The sequence below is a fragment of the Canis lupus genome, chromosome X (assembly GCF_003254725.2).
Source record: "Canis lupus dingo isolate Sandy chromosome X, ASM325472v2, whole genome shotgun sequence".
NCBI classification, from domain to species: domain Eukaryota; kingdom Metazoa; phylum Chordata; class Mammalia; order Carnivora; family Canidae; genus Canis; species Canis lupus.
In genome coordinates this window covers 31,110,405-31,129,967 of record NC_064281.1, presented here as the reverse complement: position 1 = coordinate 31,129,967, position 19,563 = coordinate 31,110,405, and the positions used below count along the sequence as shown (strand labels likewise).

At 35.0% G+C, this 19,563-nt stretch overlaps 1 protein-coding gene across 5 annotated transcripts in view; it reads right to left on the bottom strand.

Moving 5' to 3' along the window:
• CFAP47 (cilia and flagella associated protein 47) overlaps positions 1–19,563 on the bottom strand; it is a 509,395-nt gene that overhangs the window by 278,629 nt on the left and 211,203 nt on the right. For all 5 annotated transcript variants that reach the window (XR_003133488.3, XR_003133486.3, XM_025439582.3 and 2 more), the window contains exons 34-35: positions 8,243–8,340; positions 7,126–7,242 (exon numbers count right to left, since the gene is read on the bottom strand). Coding sequence is in view for 3 of the 5 variants with exons in the window: in XM_025439582.3 (XP_025295367.3) it covers positions 7,126–7,242; positions 8,243–8,340 (215 nt within the window). In the remaining 2 variants the exon portion in view is untranslated. The remainder of the gene's footprint in view (positions 1–7,125; positions 7,243–8,242; positions 8,341–19,563) is intronic.

The following is a 19,563-nucleotide window of genomic DNA, read 5'->3' as shown; positions in this document are numbered from 1 at the left end:
TCAGAAAATGTAATCATACTGATAACCAAGGTAAATTAGTGATGGTTGCTGGAAAAGATTTGAGATAAAAGCCAGAATTGCAAAGGAATAATAGCAGGGACAATCAACATAGCCTGAATGTACACTGAATATAAAAAGTAGAGTCAGGAGCACCTGGGTGGCTCAGTCAGTTAAGCTGACTTAGGTCATGATCCCAAGGTCCAGGGATGGAGTCCTGGGATCAAGTCCCGCATCAGGTTTCCTGCTCAGTGGGGAGTTTGCTTCTCCCTCTCCCTCTGCCCCTTCTCCCCACCCGGCTTGTGCTCTCTCCTCAGTCAAATAAATAAATAAAATCTTAAAACCTTAAAAAAAAAAGTAGAGTCAGGAGTAGGAGGAAAGATTCTTTGTATCAGCTCATGTAGTATCTATGATGTCCTAGAAAAATGTGAAGGTCGTAGAGAATTACTCATAGCAAAGAAGTATTGAGAATGGTCTAAGGCATGGATTAGAAGACATAAAACACCGCTGATGGACTAACAACTCTGTCATTGTCAGTACACTTCTATAAAATGAAGATCTAGTTAATGGCTCATATTCAAGTCAGTAACTGAAAATGATCCAGGTCTGGCTTGGAAATGCAAATAGTGTGTGAGCCAAGGAGACCTAAGCCATTATGTGGAACTAATACACTTAACTCTGAAGTATAGCAGCAGTTCCCAGCAAATAAAAAACAGCTCCTCTGATCATCTGCTGGTTCATATTCCTAAATATATTCTTTTACTTATTTGAAAGAATAGAAGAGTTTGTTGTTTCTTGTGTTTTTTTTCTTAAGATTTTATTTATTTATTTATGAGAGACACCGAGAAAGAGGCAGAGACATAGGCAGAGGGAGAAGCAGGCTCCCTGTGGGGAGCCTGATGCAGGACTTGATCCTAGGACTCCGGGATCACGACCTGAGCCAAAGGCAGACAGACTCTCAATCACTGAACCACCCAGGTGTCCCTGTTGTTTCTTGTTTTGTCAATAAGCAGTAAGGCTAACCAATAAAGGTGCCTGGGTAGGAGATTTTTAGTAAAAAATAAAGGAGCTGGCCTTCCTCGGCAGGGTAGAAAGCTGCTAGTGAGTATGATTTGAGGAAAACGGAGAAACACACCAAGACTCCAAAGTTACTCATCAGTATTCTGTGGTAGCACATTTCTTCATGAAATACAATGTTAGTCAACACTTGAAGGAAAAATATTAAAGATAAGAACAAACTAAAAAACTAAAAACTAAATACAGAGTTTAATTCTCACAAAGTGAAGACTATGGCTCTGCTGGGCTCTTTAGGATGGGCCTACCTATGAGTGGGATCAAAGAGGGCTGTGGGGCACCTGGGTAGCTGTCAGTTAAGTGTTTGCCTCTTGATTTCAGCTCAGGTCATGATCTCAGGGTAGTGAGACAGAGCCCCAAATGGGACTCCATATTGGGAGTCTGCTGGAGATTCTCTCTCTCTGCCCCAACCCCATGGTCTCTCTTTCTCTCTCAAATAAATAAATAAATAAATAAATAAATAAATAAATAAATAAATATTTTTTTAAAAAAGAGGGCTGTCTAAGGTGATGAGAAATGTGTTTGTTGGGGGAAGGGTAAGACTAGTGGCAGAACACTGTAGGCTCAAGTCTGAGGTCAATAAAAAGCCTTTTGAACACTTTTTTAGTGACTACAGCATAAAATATAGGTAATAATATTACCTAGATAACAATATTACCTCATATAGGTAACAATATTATCTAAAATATAGGTAACAATATAGAATTATACCTAAAACTCATCTTTGGAAAATATATAATGGGATGAAAATGCAATACTTTAGAAATTAAAAAAAAATATGTTTATCTTAATGGGAAAATATATTTGATTATTAAGATATTAGACTGAAAAAAAAAGAGAAAAGAGCATCCTAACTTTCCTTATAAGTTTCGATGAAAATGACCTAAAGCAATTACACTTTAGTCGATCCTAGGCTCAAAAATCCAAATGTTAAAATAGGTTTATTATTATTATTTTAAGTTAGGTTTGTTTAAAAGAAGATTTCCTTGTGAAATATCTTTCAAAGATATAATCATTGCTTTCTCTATACAGGTCTAACCTAGAAGAACTTCAACTGTATTGGTCCATTTCCCACCAAAGAATTAAACAAAATAGGTCATAATAGAGAAAAATGCTGGAGTAGAAATCTGGTAAACCAAATTCCAGCCCTGCTACTACACAGTGCCATGATCTTGACTAAATCAATTGGTTTCCCAAGGCCTCAGTTTTTTCATCAGTAACAAGAAGAGGTGAAATAATGTCGACCTTTGTGGAGGATTTAATTTTCTATGACTTCAAGATATTACCAGCTTTTGTACTGGACACCAAATATAACTAGCAGTACCCACTGACATACTTTAATTCTACAGAGAACACTTGATTACCTTCTGCAAAGCAATTTTTTCCTTTCTTCTTCCCTAAGAATCCCAATTTTTGTGGCTGTTTCATTACTTTTATCAAACACTGGTTTGGCTACAAGCATGGAATGTAATTATGGCTAATGACACGTAACAGGAAATATGCAGTTAACCATTAGAAAAGGTTTACCTTATGGAAAAAGAGAAGTGAAAGATGAGGTGCTATTCAACTAGCCCCAAGAGTAACTGTATAGCAGTGTTACATGAGAATTTCAATAGAAATTTGGTGGTTATTAGTGCACACACCTAAAACAAAACCAGAGGCTGAGAAGGGCTGAGCAAAAATGAATCTCTAATAACTTTATTGAGTAACTGACTGACTATTCCTATAATCTCCTAATGCCTGACTTAATCTAACATAAAATATTGAATTTATTTTTTAAAGATTTTATTTATTTATTCATGAGACACGCACAGAGAGAGGCAGAGACACAGGCAGAGGGAGAAGCAGGCTCCATGAAGGGCCTGATGTGGGACTCGATCTTGGCACTCCAGGATCACACTCTGAGCGGAAGGCAGACACTTGACCACTGAGCCACCCAGGTGTCCAAGAATTTGTTTATTTTTAAAGTGTTTTCACTCCTGAATTGTTTTTTAATGCTAAAAGCATCAAACTTGCTAAAAACAAGTGTTTTTTTTTTTTTAGAGAAGGAGAGAAGAAGAGAGAGAGAAGGGGAGGGGGCAGGGAGAAAGAGAAGCTCAAGCAGGCTCCAAGCCCAGTGCTTGTGGCTTGATTCCCACAACCCTGAAATGATGACATGAGCCAAAATCAAGAGTCAGATGCGAAACAGACTGATCCACCCAGGAGCCCCAAAAGCAAATGAAAATTTTAAGAGAAAAGTCAAATTATCTATTCAACTTTAGCTCCCATCACTACTCAGTGAATTAGGTGTAGTACAATCTCTATAAATGTTATATTTATTTTCATATCCATTTCTTTACATGAGGGAATAAAAATACATTCTATACTGAGTCCAAATAATTCCCACTATATTTTTGCTTTAAATATAATGTATGTCATGAAAGAGAAGATATGTAAACAACTGTTATATTTCAAATGGCAAGATTCCACAACAGGACATAACACAGGTACAGAAACTTATCTAGCTGATTCCACAGCTGCAAAGAATATAATAAAGGAGAAACTTAAACATTAATAAATATTTTGAATTTCTTTGGTTTTAAATGTGAACCAGTGCTATGCATTGGCATTAATTCACTATCGCTTAATTTAATATTTTTGAATTTTGTGATTTAATGTGGTTGGTAAATTTAAGTTGATAAAAAAAAAAGTTAAGGAATTGAAACTGGTTATTAAAAGCTTGATAATTATCAGTTAACTGCCAGTTTCTCCATTCATCAAATCTTTCACTGCATTTTTATGTATTATTCACATTTTAAAATATCGTTTGATTATACAATAAAATAAAAATTTTGAGTCAACATATCTGAGGAAATAATAAAGTAAAGGAGAGGGCACCTGGGTGGCTCAGTCAGTTGAGTGTCTGCTTTTGGTTCCGGTCATGATCCCAGGGTCCTAGGATCCAGGGTCCTGGGATCAAGTCCCACATTGGGCTCCCTGCTCTGCGAGGAGCCTGCCTCTCCCTCTGTTTCCCTCTCTCTTTCCCTAACTCTCATGAATAAATAAATAAAATCTAAGAAAAAAAAGCAAAGGAGAGAATCACAACATATAATGATTTACATTGTCCAAACAAAAATATTTAAGTTTCTTTTGAGTCTGATCAAATTCTCAAGGGCCACCTTGAACACCAAATGTCTCCTGTAACTCTTCTTGGTTCCCTTACCAGAATGATTTCTGTCCCTTTTGATTCCTATAGCACATTGCTTCTATGTATACTATGGCATTCACTATCTTCTTTGCATCAGATCTTTTTTGTGTACTGGTCACTATTAATAACATCTTTGAAGGCATGATTGTGGTTTAATCATATCTGTACCACTTACAGGGTCTATCCAGTGTCTTTTCTGGAGGATACTCAATTTGTTGAATTCATGAGAACTACAGTATTTTTACTCTTTCAAACCAAAGTCTTTCATTGAAGTTTATCTCTAAAACTCTCTTATAAAAGAAATCTCTAGCCAAAATCCTAAAATACAGTTTCTCTTTACACCTACATCAATATAAAAGAAGGTAAATGTCAGACCTGAAACAAAGTGACTTTAACACGCAAGTGACTTTCATACAAGGAAAAAGCAAATCATTATGAAATGTCATTTTTCCAGCAGGTGTGAGGAACAGCTTTATACCAAGCCATATGTGGGCATTGGCATCATCAATGTCTCTTGTGTCATGGAACAGAAAACTCAGTTAGCTGTAATGGTCTTTCTCCCGTGTCCTTCTTTTGTGACTGTTCACAAGGTCTAGCAAACCTCAAATGTTTCCTATATCAACTTATTATTTTAAGTTCCCAAATGACATGAGTAGAGAAAATATCTTCCTCTTTGACCAACTGAAATTATATTTTGTTTGGTCTATGATCCCTGTCTCCAGGCCCTCTCCTATGAGTCCTTTCCAATCATAGTTGTAAGAACAAATACCTTTATTCCCATTATACCACATAATTCTGACTTTTTATGCTGATATCCAATATCCCAATATATATCTATATTGATTTTTCTAATCTCGAAATTCAACTAAGGCACTCTCTTCACAGAATTTCCTTAATGTATGTCATGTATTACATTTGACATGCTGTTTACTCCATATCCTCTGAGTAAACAACTTCGTCTCTTACCACTACCAATCCAACTCCAATCTACCTTCAAGACCCCAAATAAGTCCTGCCTTCTCTATAAAATCTTTGGTGGATCCATCTAGATCATATTGATCTCTTCCCTTATCTGAATTTTATACTTTGTTTTTTTGCATACACCGACAATTACATGAGTAGAATGTTTTTTTTTATCATTGACTATGCACATATCTTGATAATTCAATGGTTTTGTATATTCTTCAAAGTAAGAAATCATTTATTTATTTTTAAAAAATTATTTACTTGAGAGATAGAAAGAATGACCTTGAGGGGTTGGACAGAGGAAGAGGGAGAAAGAAACTTAAGTAGACTCCGTGCTGAGCAGAGACCCTGACATGGGGCTCAACCTCACCACACTGAGATCAGGATGAGCCAAACCCAGTGGGGTGCTCAAGCAACTGCACCACACAGGCGCCCCAAGAAATAATTTGTTATACTATTTCATTACTCTAACAAAGGGCTCAAAATTGTAAGCATATAATGATTATTGCTATTGAGGACTTGATGTGAAAGGCCAGGTGGAATTATAATGTGAAGATCCAAATATAATAATGTATATTGCCATTCTGATCTCAACATGAATATTTATTTTAAAACCAAAATGAAAAGTTGTCTTTTTAGCTACTAAATTAAAAAAATGATAATACATCTATATTCAAAGAAGTCTGCTCCTTTAATTCAATTTTAGAGCTTGGGTAGTGCTACTAAATCACTCAAGCTTCATTCTCGGGGTTTAAGAAAACTGGACAAATCACTAGAACTATTTTCTTATCATGCACAGTTAGATATACATAATTATATATATTTAGAAATATCCAGATTTCTATGTAGTCATATTTCAAATTCCACATTTTAGCTACATCCTACAAAAACACTGCTCAATTTAGATTTAAAATATATGAACAAAGGAATGTTAAAAGGAGTCAACTAACATTTTTCCATTTTTCCAAAGAAGACATACAAATAACCAATAGGTACATGAAAAGTTGTTCAGCATCATTAAGCATGAAGGAAATGTAAATCAAAATCACAATTCAATATTACCGCACACCTGTTAGAATAACTACTATCAAAAAGAGGAGAGATAAAGTGTTGGCAAGGATGTAAAGTAAGGGGAATTTTTGTATGCTGTTGGTGGAAATGTGCCTTGTTATAGTCATTATGGGGAACAGTATGGGATTCCTCTAAAATATTAAAAACAGAACTACTATACAGTCCAGTTACCGTATTTCTGGGTATATATCCAAAGGAAATGAAATCAGCATCTCGGAGATATCTACACTTCCATGTCCAACTGCAACATTATTCACAATATCAAAGATATGGAATAACCTCTCCATCAGTGGATAAATGAGTAAAGAAAATGTGGTATATACTCACAATGGGATATTTAGTCATAAAAAAGAATGAAATCTTGTTGCTTGTGATAACATGGAAGAAACCAAAGGACATTATGCTAAACAAAATAAGCCAGGCACACTAAGACAATTATTTTATGATTTCAATTGTATGTGAAATCTAAAAAAGTCAAACCCATGTAATCTGAGAGTAGAAAGAAAGTTGCCACAGGAGGGGGATGGAGGAAATGAGGAAATGTTGGATCTTAAGTGTTCTCATCACAAACACATATACATACTCACACACACAAAATGGTAACTATATGAGGTGATGGATGTGTTAATTAACTCGATTGTGGTAATCATTTCACATTGTGTGTATACACACACACATATAAATGTATAAATCATCATATTGTATACATACAAAATCACATTGTACAAACTAAATATACATTATTTTTATTTTCCAATCATACCTAATAAAGCTGGAAAAATATGAAAAGAAATTTACATGTATGGAATATGTGATACATAGGCACTCACCTGTATGTCCATGTCAAAGCCAATTTCATGAAGTACATTCACAATAATCAGGCAATTGTGCAGATATTGTTCAGAACTTTTTGGTTGTGTGTACATTTTTACTAAATGAGACTCAATCTGGAAAAGACAACAATCAAATCTTTTAGTGATAAAAGAATAAAAATTACTGCTTTTTAATTGTTCTTTTTTAGTTCAGCAAAGAATCATTTAAATATTAACATCTGTCAGTAGTAAATTATTTTAATCAAAATACCAGAATAAACAAAAAGGGAATGCTGGCCATTCAGATTCAAGTGTAACTTAAATTAAAATATAAAGAATCAGTTTATAAAAAATACTTTGAGTTTTAATTACTAAGTTCTTTTTTTTTTTTTTTACAACACACATTTTCTTTATTCATAAATGAATCAGACTCTAACAGAGTCTATCTTGGCTTCCTTCTCTTCTGTCTCCCTTCTCTCAATACCTTCCTTGAGCTTCCTGGGATCACCCAAATATACTTCTGTTCACATTCCTGGGTGGAAGTCTACGGTCTCCTTTCTCTTCACATCCCAGAGCTCCTTCTCTTGTTCCAAAAAGATGACCAGATCTGGCTTCCAAACAACAAGACCCAGAAGAGGAGGTGTCCGTAGTTCTCTAACATCACATCCCTGTACAGTTCCCGCTGAGTGTGGTTCAGGCATCCCCACTCCTTCTGAGAGAATTCTATGGCCACATCCCTGAATGTCAGCAGTCCCTGAGAACTGGCCATTTCTTCTTCTTTCACTTTGTCCTCTAGATTTCTTTCTCAGAAGAGATTCATGGAGAAATCCAAGTTCTTTTTTTTTTAAAGATTTTATTTATTTATTCATGAGAGAAACACACACACACACACACACACACACACACACACAGAGATAGAGAGAGAGAGAGAGAGAGAGAGAGAGAGAGAGAGAGAGAGAGACATAGGCAGAGGGAGAAGCAGGCTCCAGGCAGGAAGCCCGATGTGGGACCTGATCCCGGGACCCCAGGATCACGCCCTGAGCCAGAGGCAGGCGCTCATTCGCTGAGCTACCCAGGCGTCCCAAGTTCTTCTTTCAAATAATAGAAGACCATTCTTCATTAAACCGACACTTACCAAAAATGGACAATAGGCTCCCAACTGTGTCGCAAAAACAAGGCCATCTAAAAGGTCTCTGTCAAAATTTACTATCCATCTCTCAGATGGAATAACTCCTGTTCCAAAAAAGAGAGTAAATATAACATTAGTTTTACTTTTCTAAAAAGATCCTTTACAGTATCTGTCTGAATATATTCTGATCTTATCACTATATGATACAGAAGGTATTTAAAATTGACAAACATTATAGAAAAAAATGCTTTCAAAATCATTCCCATTGTGGAGACCTTTAGTGCCTAGTTCAAACACAAAGGAAAACAACATATGTCTATCTTTATTTCACTGGTTTTCAAGGAATCACTGATCCTTAATAGGTTTTCTCCCAAAGTGACATACAAAAGAATAAATAAATGATCTGGAATTTTCTATTCCTTCAAAAGGAAAATGGATCGATGAATAAAGGACAATGGGGAAAATTAAAAAAAAAAAAAAAGGAAAAAGGATGTCTTATGGAATTTGAGTAATAGTTTAAAAAATTTTGTCTTTGCTTAGAAAAGAAAAAGTGTAGTATTTTGGGGAAAAAAAAATTTAAACCTCCAAACAATAATAAGAGAATATGAAAAACTATATGCCAACAAATTGGACAACCTAGAAGAAATGGATAAATTCCTAGAAACATATAAATCACCAAAACTGATGATTTTAATCAAATCATTAATTAAAATTAATAGGAATTAATAGAAATTTGAACAGACTGATCATCAGCAAAGAAATTGCTGCAAAGAATTTTTGAATACTCCCAACAAACTAAAGTCCAGGACCAGATGGCCTCACAGGTGAATTCTACCAAATATTTAAAGAAGAGTTAATATGTATTCTTCTCAAATTATCCCATGCAATAGAAAAGGAAGGAAAACTTCCAAATTCATTCTATGAAGCCATCATTACTCTAATATTAAAACCAGAAAATGACACCGTGAAAAAAGAGAACTACAGGCCAATACCTCTGATGAACACAGATGCAAAAATCCTCAATAAAATACTAGCAAATGAAATCCAATAATACATTACAGAAATCATTCACCACAATCAAGTGGGATTTATTCCTGGGTTACAAGGGTGGTTCAATATTCTTAAATCAATCAATGTGATATATCCCATTAATATCTGACAGGATAAGAACCATATGATTCTTTCCATAGATGCAGACATAGTATTTGACAGAGTACAATACCCATTCATGATAAAAATCCTCAACAAAGTAGGTTAGAGGGAACATACTTCAACATAATTAAGGCCATATGTAAGAAACCTACAGCAGCTAACATGATCCTCAATGGGGGAAAAAAAACCTTTTCCATCAACATGAGGAATAAGATAAGGATATCCACTCTCACTGCTTCTATTTAACATAGTGCTGGAAGTCCTAGCCACAGCAATCAAACAACAAAAAGAAATAAAAAGCATCGAAATCAATAAAGAAAAAGTAAAACTTTCCCTATTTGCATATGACATGATACTATATATAGAAAACCCAAAAGACTCTACCAAAAATCTGCTAGAACTGATAAATAAATTCAGTAAAGTTGCAGGATACATAATCAATCTACAGAAAGCAGTTGCATTTCTATAAACTAATAATGAAGTAGCAGAAAGAAAAATTAAGGAATCAGTCTCATTTACAATTGCACCAAAAGTAATAAGATACCCAGGAATAAACATATCCAAAGTGGTAAAATGCTTGTGCTCTAAAAATTATAAAACACTGATGAAAGAAATTGAGGATGATGCAAAGAAATGGAAAGACATTCCATGCTCATGGATTAAAAGAACAAATATTGTTAAAACATCTATACTACCCAAAGCAATCTACACATTTAATGCAATCCTTATCAAAATACCAATAGCATTTTTCACAGAGCTAGAACAAGCAATCCTAAAATCTGTGTAGAACCACAAAAGACCTCAAAAAGCTAAAGTAAGCTCGAAAAAGAAAAGCAAAGCTGGAGGCATCACAATTCTGAACTTCAAGTTATATTACAAAGCTAGTAGTGGCACACAGCATGGTACTGGCACAAAAATAGACATAGATCAACGGAACAGAATAGAAAACTCAGAAATGAACCCAAAACTACTTGGCCAGTTAATCTTTGACAAGGAAGGGAAGAATATCCAATGGGAAAAGGACAGTGTCTTCAACAAATGGTGTTGGAAAACTGGACAGCAACATGCAAAGGAAACTGGACCACTTTCTTACACTATACATAAATATAAATTCAAAATGAACTGAAGATCTATATGTGAAACCTAAAACCACAAAAATCCTAGAACACAGGCAGCAACCTCTTTGAAATTGGCCATAGAAATTTCTTTCTAGATATGTCTCCTGAGGCAAGAGAAACAAAAGCAAAAATAAACTATTGGGACTACATCAAAATAAAAGTCTTCTACACAGCAAAGGAAACAATCAACAAAACTAAAGGGTAACCTACTGCATGGGAGAAGATACTATCAAATGACATATCTGATATAGGGTTAGTATTCAAAATGTATAAAGACCTTATATAACTCAATACCCAAAACACAAATAATTCAATGGAAAGATGGGCAGAAGACATAAATAGACATCTTTCCATGTAAATAGCAGCATTATTTGCAATATCCAAAATGTGGAAGCAGCCCAAGTGTCCATCAATTGGTGAATGGATGAAGACGATGTGGTATATACATACAATGGAATTTTATTCAGCCATGAAAAAGAATGAAATCTTGTCATTTGCAACAATGTGGATGGAGCTGGAGAGTATAATGCTGAGAGAAATAGGTCGGTTAAAGAGGGATAGGTGCCTTATAATTTCACTATTGTGTGGTATATGAGAAACAAAAAAAAAAAATGAGCAAAGGGAGAAAAGAGAGAGACAAACCAATAGGCAGATCCTTGATCATAGAAAACAAACTGGTGGTGGCAGGGGGATGGCAGGGGTTAGGGAGATACATATGATGAGGATTAAAAAGTAGTACGCTTGTGATGAGCACTGGGTGATACACGGAGTTATTGAATTTCTATGTTGTACACTTAAAACTAGCATAACACTGTACGTTAAGCAACTGGAATTAAAATAAAAACTTAAAAAGAAATCAAAGCCAAAACCAAAAAACAAACAAAAAAGTTTCCAAAAGAAAAAAAAAAAAAAAAAAAAGTTTCCAAAAGGACCTAGATTCTTATAGGTTTGAGATGATGTCTTGTCTGAAAACAAGGGGAAAAATTGGCTATCTTCCTAAGTCCTTGCAAATTCTTTGTTTCTCATTTTCTGTGAATAAGAAACTATGACAGGATATCTTCATGATATGTATATTAACTTCACAAATCAAGATTACTGTACATCTGGGGTGTCTGGCTGACTCAGTTGATTAAGCATGCAACTCTTGATTTAGGCTCAGGGTTGTGAGATTGAGACCCGTGTCAGGCTCCATGCTGGGTGTGGAGCCTGCTTGAGAGATTTTCTCTCCATCTCCCTCTGCCCTTACCCCTACCCCCCACCCTCCACCTCCCTCTTGCATGCACTCACATGCTCTCTCTCTCTAAAACAAGAAAAAAAAAGATTGCTTTACATCTGGTACTGGAAGACTAATTTCTCTGGAACCACTGATGTTCTTGATACTTCACAAAAATAGTACCTGCTATTTTTTCATCTGAGATACTACAACATTGAACAATTCTGTAGGATTTCTATAGCACGATATTGCAGAAACAGTCTAGCAAACAAAGATCACTAGAAATTTTCAGCTAATGCACAGCAAAGAACTATATATTTCAAAGTATATTTTTTTTTGCTGACAAAGACTTATAAATAACTATATCTGATATATAATGTGATGCAATCAAAGTAATGAGTTCAAAATGCACATTTCTGGCAGGCTGGATGTTTATAACCTAAAAGTGCTTCTCTTAACGTTTATGTGCCACCTATGGCTTTTAATAAAAGCAAAGGGTCTCACATTTTTCTAAGAACTGTAAGCAAATCTAACTTTAATCTGAAAAAGGCAATTTACTAGTCTTTCAAGTTGATTGTGAACTGGACAGTATTTGATATAGACAAAGATCTCTAAACATCCCAATATCATCTTGTATCATTAAAGAGACAGAAATTCCCCTAAAAATGTTCAACATCTTGTTGAGGATAGGTCACATCTGTAACAAGAAAACAAGTAATGAAAAATCTCCTAACTGAAAGCTAATAGATAGATTACAATATAACAATAACTGTTACGCTGTTACTTCCAACTCCACCAACTGCAATACAGCACCACAGGACTCATTATAACCTTCCCCCTTTCCTTATTTCTAACTCGGTTCTTCAATACTGAAAAGCCTGGCTCTCATTACCAACAACATATTTACTTATTTGTTCAACCCTAGTATACATATAAAGCAATTTCAAAATTGCAACCCCATACCCCTACAAGAAACTAAAGTAACATGTGCATGCACCATTCCTTTAGTCTTTAGTTCTACAGTATTCAGTCATGATTGTTTTCACAAGATAATTTAGTCAGAACCTTTCTTGTCCATTATATTCAGTGAGGTTGTCAAACATTTGCAATGCAGTTAGATTCACTTGTTATAGTCTACATTTCATCCTGAATTACTTCCATGTTTTGGCTGATTAAAAAAAAAAAACACATGTACTAGCATTCTTTCTTTGTGTTGTAAATTTCTAGGATTTTGAGAGACATATTGTCATGTATTTATCATATTTCCATTACAGAAAAGTTTCATCACCCCCAACATTTCCATTTGCACTGTAGAGTCAACTAATTGATATCTACAAAAAAAAAGGGAAGTAGGATTTTTCACTAGGGTTATATTGAATCTATAGATCAATTTGACAATAAAATATCTTACTATTTGTCTTCTACCCCCATGTGCATGGTATATTTCTCTATTTATTTAGTTCTCTTTGATTTCTTTCTTGTTTCATAATGCTTAGTACATATATCCTGTGCATATTTTGTTGGGTTCATACTTAAGCATTTTATTCTATATTGCTATGGTAAATAACATGTATAATTATATATATATAATAATACATATATATATTTTATTATTGCAAATTCCAATTGTTTACTGCCACTATATGGAAACAGTATTTTTATATACTGATTATTTATCAAACTACAACCATAACAAACCCTATACTAATTCTAGGATGTTTTTTGTAGATGCTTTGGGATTTTCTACTTGACTGTCATATTGAATTCCAGCCCCTTTTTCAAGGTTAGAGGTGATTTGTTGTTGCTAATTATTATTATTCAGTTTCTTTTTATAGCTGCAATGTGTTTTCATCACGGCCCTGAAGATGACTGTATGTGTGGTCCTTCTTCCTATTTATTAACGTTTTTTGTTCTATAGGGAATAGAGAAGTTGGGCAAGTTGCTTGCCCCTCCCCCCAGGTCTACACTATGAGGAACACATTCTCCAGACTCACTCCTCAGTCATGTCTGTGAGCAACCAGAGACGTTTGTGGGGTAAAACTCTGTAAGACATGCAAACTTTCTCTATTGCTGAGGCCCCTAGGACTTCATGCTCTCTCACTAGTGTATACTTGGTCTCTACCAATTCACCAGCCACCTAACTCAACTCTTCTTATCAGTCTCCAGCTGTCTATACCACAAGTAGATAATTACTATCATCTAATTTCTTCCTGTAAACACCTCGTCCTTCTTGGACTTCAGGGTACTTTGTTGTCCTACAGCCTTAGCTTCCCAGGAGAGCTTAATGCATTTGGGGATTTGCTATTTAAATGGTATTTGCTGTTGTTTTGTATATGTTTTTGTTGTAATTTTAAGGGTGGTAGCTAAAGGTCTTTCCAGTCCTTTATCTCCCTGAGTGCAAAACCAGTGGCACCTATTGGTGTTCAGTCCACTACAACTTTGGAGCTGCTGTGTTATTTCTTAAACAGCAGTTGGCATGAATTGTTGCTGTTCAAACATGGCTCTCTGTGCAAAGAGAATGGCAATAATCCTCCAAAACAGTGTTGAGAAGTAAAAACCACACTTCTCTGATCTGATCCCACACCTATAGCCTATCATTCACAAGAAGGCTGCTTACAAGCCTCCACCAGTTTACCACAACCTTAGGTATATCAAGGATTTTCTCTGCTTTTTTGTTAATTCCTTTGATCTAGGCTACTCTCTTTTGTATACTCCAAGATTTTGCTACCCAAAGTGTGCTATGTGAATCAGCAGCACCTTTATCAACTAGAAGTTTGTTATGAATACAGGATTTCAGGTCCCACTTAAAACCTACTGAAATATAAAAAGTTTAGCAAAATCATTTTTTTATTTTAAATTTTAATTTAGAAGTTGTATTTAACCTGTTTATACATTACATTACTTCAAATATTCAGAAATATTAAAATACTCCTAGTGTTATGAATTAGAGATATAACTGCTAAACATAAAACTGAATCATTTTATGCATTAAAGCAATAAGTGCACATATTATGTTTATGAATAGCATAATAATTATTTAAATTGGGCACTTGGGTGGCTCAGTTAGTTAATAATCTGCCTTCAGTTAAGGTCATGATCCTAGAGTCCTTAGATCAAATCCTGCATCAGGCTCCCTGCTCAGCAGGAAGTTTGCTTCTCCCACTGCTCTTTTTCCCTGCTTATGAGCTCTCTCTCTCAAACAAATAAATAAAATCTTTTATAAAAAAATTATTTAAGTTACATTTTAGGTGATTAAAACAGTACATTTTTAGAACAGCTTTATTGATATATAACTCATATAACATAAATTTTATCCAATTCAACTGTCCAATTCATTAAATTATTTAATATATTTATAGAGCTGTGAGATCATCACCACTATTTAATTTTAGCATAATTTTATCAACACATAAAGAAGCCTCATACTCATTAGCTATCATTCCCCATTTCCCTCTTCCCTCACTCACTGGAAAAAAACAAACCTACTTTCAATCACTATGGATTTGCTTATTCTAAACACGTCAGAGAAATGGAATCAAGATATGTGTCCTTTTGTGTTATGGCTTCTTTTACTTAGCATAATGTTTTCTTTTTTTTAATTTATTTATTTATTTATTTATTTATTTATTTATTTATTTATGATAGTCACACAGAGAGAGAGAGAGGCAGAGACATAGGCAGAGGGAGAAGCAGGCTCCATGCACCGGGAGCCGGACGTGGGATTCGATCCCAGGTCTCCAGGATCGCGCCCTGGGCCAAAGGCAGGCGCCAAACCGCTGCGCCACCCAGGGATCCCAGCATAATGTTTTCAAGGTTCATCCATGCCTTAGCATGTATCAGTGCTTTGTTTCTTTTCATAGCTTAATAACATTCCATTTTATGACTATATATATACACCACATTTTGTTTATCCTTTCATCAGTTTATTGGCATTTGGGCTGCTTCCACACTTTGGCTATTAACATTTATTTAAGAATTTTTGTGAGAATATATGTATTTTCAAACATTTTGAGTATAAACAAATGAATGGAATTGCTGAATCATAGTATTCTCTGTTCTCATAGACAAATAATCTATTTTTTTTTTTTACCATTTTGAGAAATGTTAAACTCTTTAACATTAAACTGTTTTCCAAAGTGGTTGCATCATTTACAATTTCTCTAGGAATGTGCAAGGTTCCAATTTCCATAAATCTTCCCCAATTCTTGTCATAGTTTTTCTTTTCCCTTTTTTTAAAATTTTAGTCATCCAAGTTGGTGTCAAGTGCTAGGACACTGTGCTTTTGGTTTGCATTTCCCTAATGACTAGTATTATACTGAGTCTCTTCATGTGCTCATTGACCATTTGCTTATCTCCTTTTCTTCTTCTTCTTTTTTTTTAAGATTTTATTTATTTACCCATGAGAGACAGAGAGACACAGAGAGACAGAGAGGCAGAGACCAGGAGAGGGAGAAGCAGGCTCCATGCAGGGAGCCCGATGTGGGACTCCATCCTGGGTCTCCAGGATCATGCCCTGGGCTGAAGGGGGTGCTAAACCGCTGAGCCACCTGGGATGCCCCCTGTTTTTTCTTTTTAATTTGGTTATTTGTTGTTTTATTATTGTGCTGTGTTTTTATATATTCTTGGTATAAGTCTCTTGCTAGATATGTGTTTTCATTGTTGTTGTGTCCTTTGGAATGGTCTCTTTTACTTCCCTTAATATTCTATTAATATGGAGTTTTGCATTGATTAGAATTCTATTCCTTTTTAGAGATGTATTTATTTTAGAGAGAGAGGGAGAGAGAGCAGGGTAATGGGCAGAGGGAGAGGGAGAGAATCTCCAGCAGACTCCCCACTGAACAGGGAGCCCAACGCAGGGCTTAATCTCACAAACCCGAGATCATGACCTGAGACAAAGCCAAGAGTTGGAGGCTTAACAGAGTGAGCCACCCAGGCACCTCAGAATTCCTATGTAAATCAATCTTGCACTCTGGGGATAAATCTCATGTAGTAATTTTGTTTAATCCTTTTAAAATGTTTCTGGGGGATCCCTGGGTGGCGCAGCGGTTTGGCGCCTGCCTTTGGCCCAGGGCGCGATCCTGGAGACCTGGGATCGAATCCCACGTCCGGCTCCCAGAGCATGGGGCCTGCTTCTCCCTCTGCCTGCGTCTCTGTCTCTCTCTCTCTCTCTCTCTCTCTGTGTGACTATCATAAATAAATAAAAATTAAAAAAAATAAATAAATAAAATGTTTCTGGATTCTGTTTGCTAGTATTTTTGAGGATTTTTGTGCCTACATTCAGAAGATAACATAGTACATTTTTAATTATTTTAAAGCACTTTAGAAATGCAAAGTAATATATACTTTAATGCAGAAACCATCTTGTTTCTAAAGGTAATTGAATCATGAAGATATGTGAGCTCTAAATAATTATAAGACCTGCCAAATATAATAATTAGAAGATCAGCCACATGAGATTGAGGTAATGTATATAATATTTGGTAGAACTTCCACATTAAGTGCATCATTAAACTAGAAAAAAATAAAGAATCTTGTCATCTTGTGTACTAAGATGATAATTACTATGGACAAAGATTGATTAAAAAAACAAGAAGTATAAAGAAATAATAGGTCCAGATAATCTTACCAGTAAATTCTACAGAATTTAAGAAACAAGCAATTTCACTTTTCTAGAAATTCTCTCAAAGCCTACAAAGAGGGAATATACTACAATTGTTGAGATTTGCAAAAAAACAAAAACAAAAACAAAAACAAAACAAAACAAAACCCTAAAAAGTACAGAGAATAATTACAAATCATCACTCATGTAAACTAAAGCAAAAAACTAAAATATTAGTAAACTATTCTAGAAAGATATTAGAAAAAAGATCAGCTACCACGGCAAAATTAAATTTGTGCCAGGAATGAAAGGTTAGTTTACATTTAAAAATCACTTTAACATATTGTAAGTATGACAGATGGAGAGAGATAGAGATAAATAGAAAGAGAGATACATGCATATACAGTTGACCTTTGAACAATGTGGGGTTTGGGGTACCATCTCCTGCACAGTGAAAAAATTGTATATAACTTTTGACTCCTCCAAAACTTTACTAATAGCCTACTGTTGACTAGAAGCCTTACTGAAAACATAAGCAAGTCAATTAACACATATTTTGTCTATGTATTCTATATTATATTTTTACAGTAAAGTAAGCTAGAGAAAATAAAATGTTATTAAGAAAATCACAAGGAAGGGGACACCTGGGTAGCTCAGCTGGGTAAACATCTGCCTTCGGCTCAGATCATGATCCCAAGGTCTTGGGATCAAGTCCCACATCAGGCTCTGTTCTGCCTGCTTCTCCCTCTCCCTCTGCTTGCCACTCCCCCTGCTTGTGTGCATGCTCTGTCTCTGTTAAATAAATAAATAAATAAATAAACAAGCAAACAAATAAAATGAAATAAATAAATAAAATCCTCTTTTTAAAAAAAGAAATCACAAGGAAGAGAAAATATACTTACAGTCCTGTATCATTAAAAAAAAATCCACACATGAGTGGACTTGCACAGTTCAAAACCATGTTGTTCAAGGGTCAACTGTATATAATATATATAATTAAATAGTATTCATTATAAAAATTCCTGGAAAATTGAAAGGATATAAATTCTAGAACACAATCTACAAAGTAATTGTACAGTAAATATCACAATTAATGATGAAATGTTGAATGTATTTTGCTTAAGCATGAAAAAGGTCAGGTATAAGATCATCCGTGTTAATAAAAGGTTAGAAAAAGCCTCATTTCACCCTTTATTTTTTCCACCCTTTTCTTTAAAAACAAAACAAAACAACTCATATCCTGTAGTGTCTTACAAATATAAAGTCCACCCTTTTCTTTAAAAAGAAGAAAGAAAAATCCTCTTCATGACTCAGTTTCAACCAATATCTTTCACCTCAACAGGAATACAGTAAATACTTCCTATGCCAAATTTACAAAATAAATGTTTAGAACAGGTTTCATACTCTTGTACACACCACCCACTTTGTGAATATAAATAAGTTTAGAGTCAAACAAAGCAAATCACTTATAGGGGAGAAATCATCAGCCTGATCTCCAATCTGCCAAGCTATTTTATAGACATAACACAATAGGACGCCCTACATAGAGTCTGGAGAAAAATAAAGGGTGACTCAAATATTATTCCTAGTCAAGATGCAATCATACTTTTTTTTTTTTTTTTTTTTTTTTTTAAAGAAGATATTTACAAACAGAACTCAGAGACCCCTGGAAAGGGTTTTCTTAGAAAAACAAAACAAGGGCAGCCCGGGTGGCTCAGCGGTTTAGCGCCACCTTCCGCCTGATCCCGGAGACCCATGACTGAGTCCGACGTCGGGCTCCCTGCATGGAGCCTGCTTCTCCCTCTGCCTGTGTCTCTGCCTCTCTCTCTCTCTCTCTCTCTCTCTCTGTGTCTCTCATGAATAAATACATAAAATCTTAAAAAAAAAAGAAAAAGAAAAAGAAAAGCAAAACAATTATGAAAGCCAGCCACCCAATAACTGAATCCAAAAAATAAATAAAAATGGAGAATCCAGGTAAAATGACACCTAATGGACTATCGACAGAATAGAATAGAAGTGGTTATAAATACTGACAATATAGGCATAACGAATGTAACGAGATGATACACTTGGGCAGAAAGGTGAGAAGAAATGAGAGCAAGAATTAACTTACCTGTCACAGCAATGGTTACCGTTGCTATGTAAAATCATAATGGCTAGCAACGAAACAGAACCAAAAAACCCTCAGAATTCATAATGTTATTTATAAGTTTCTTCTTTTAAATTTGAGACATATTTTGGAAAA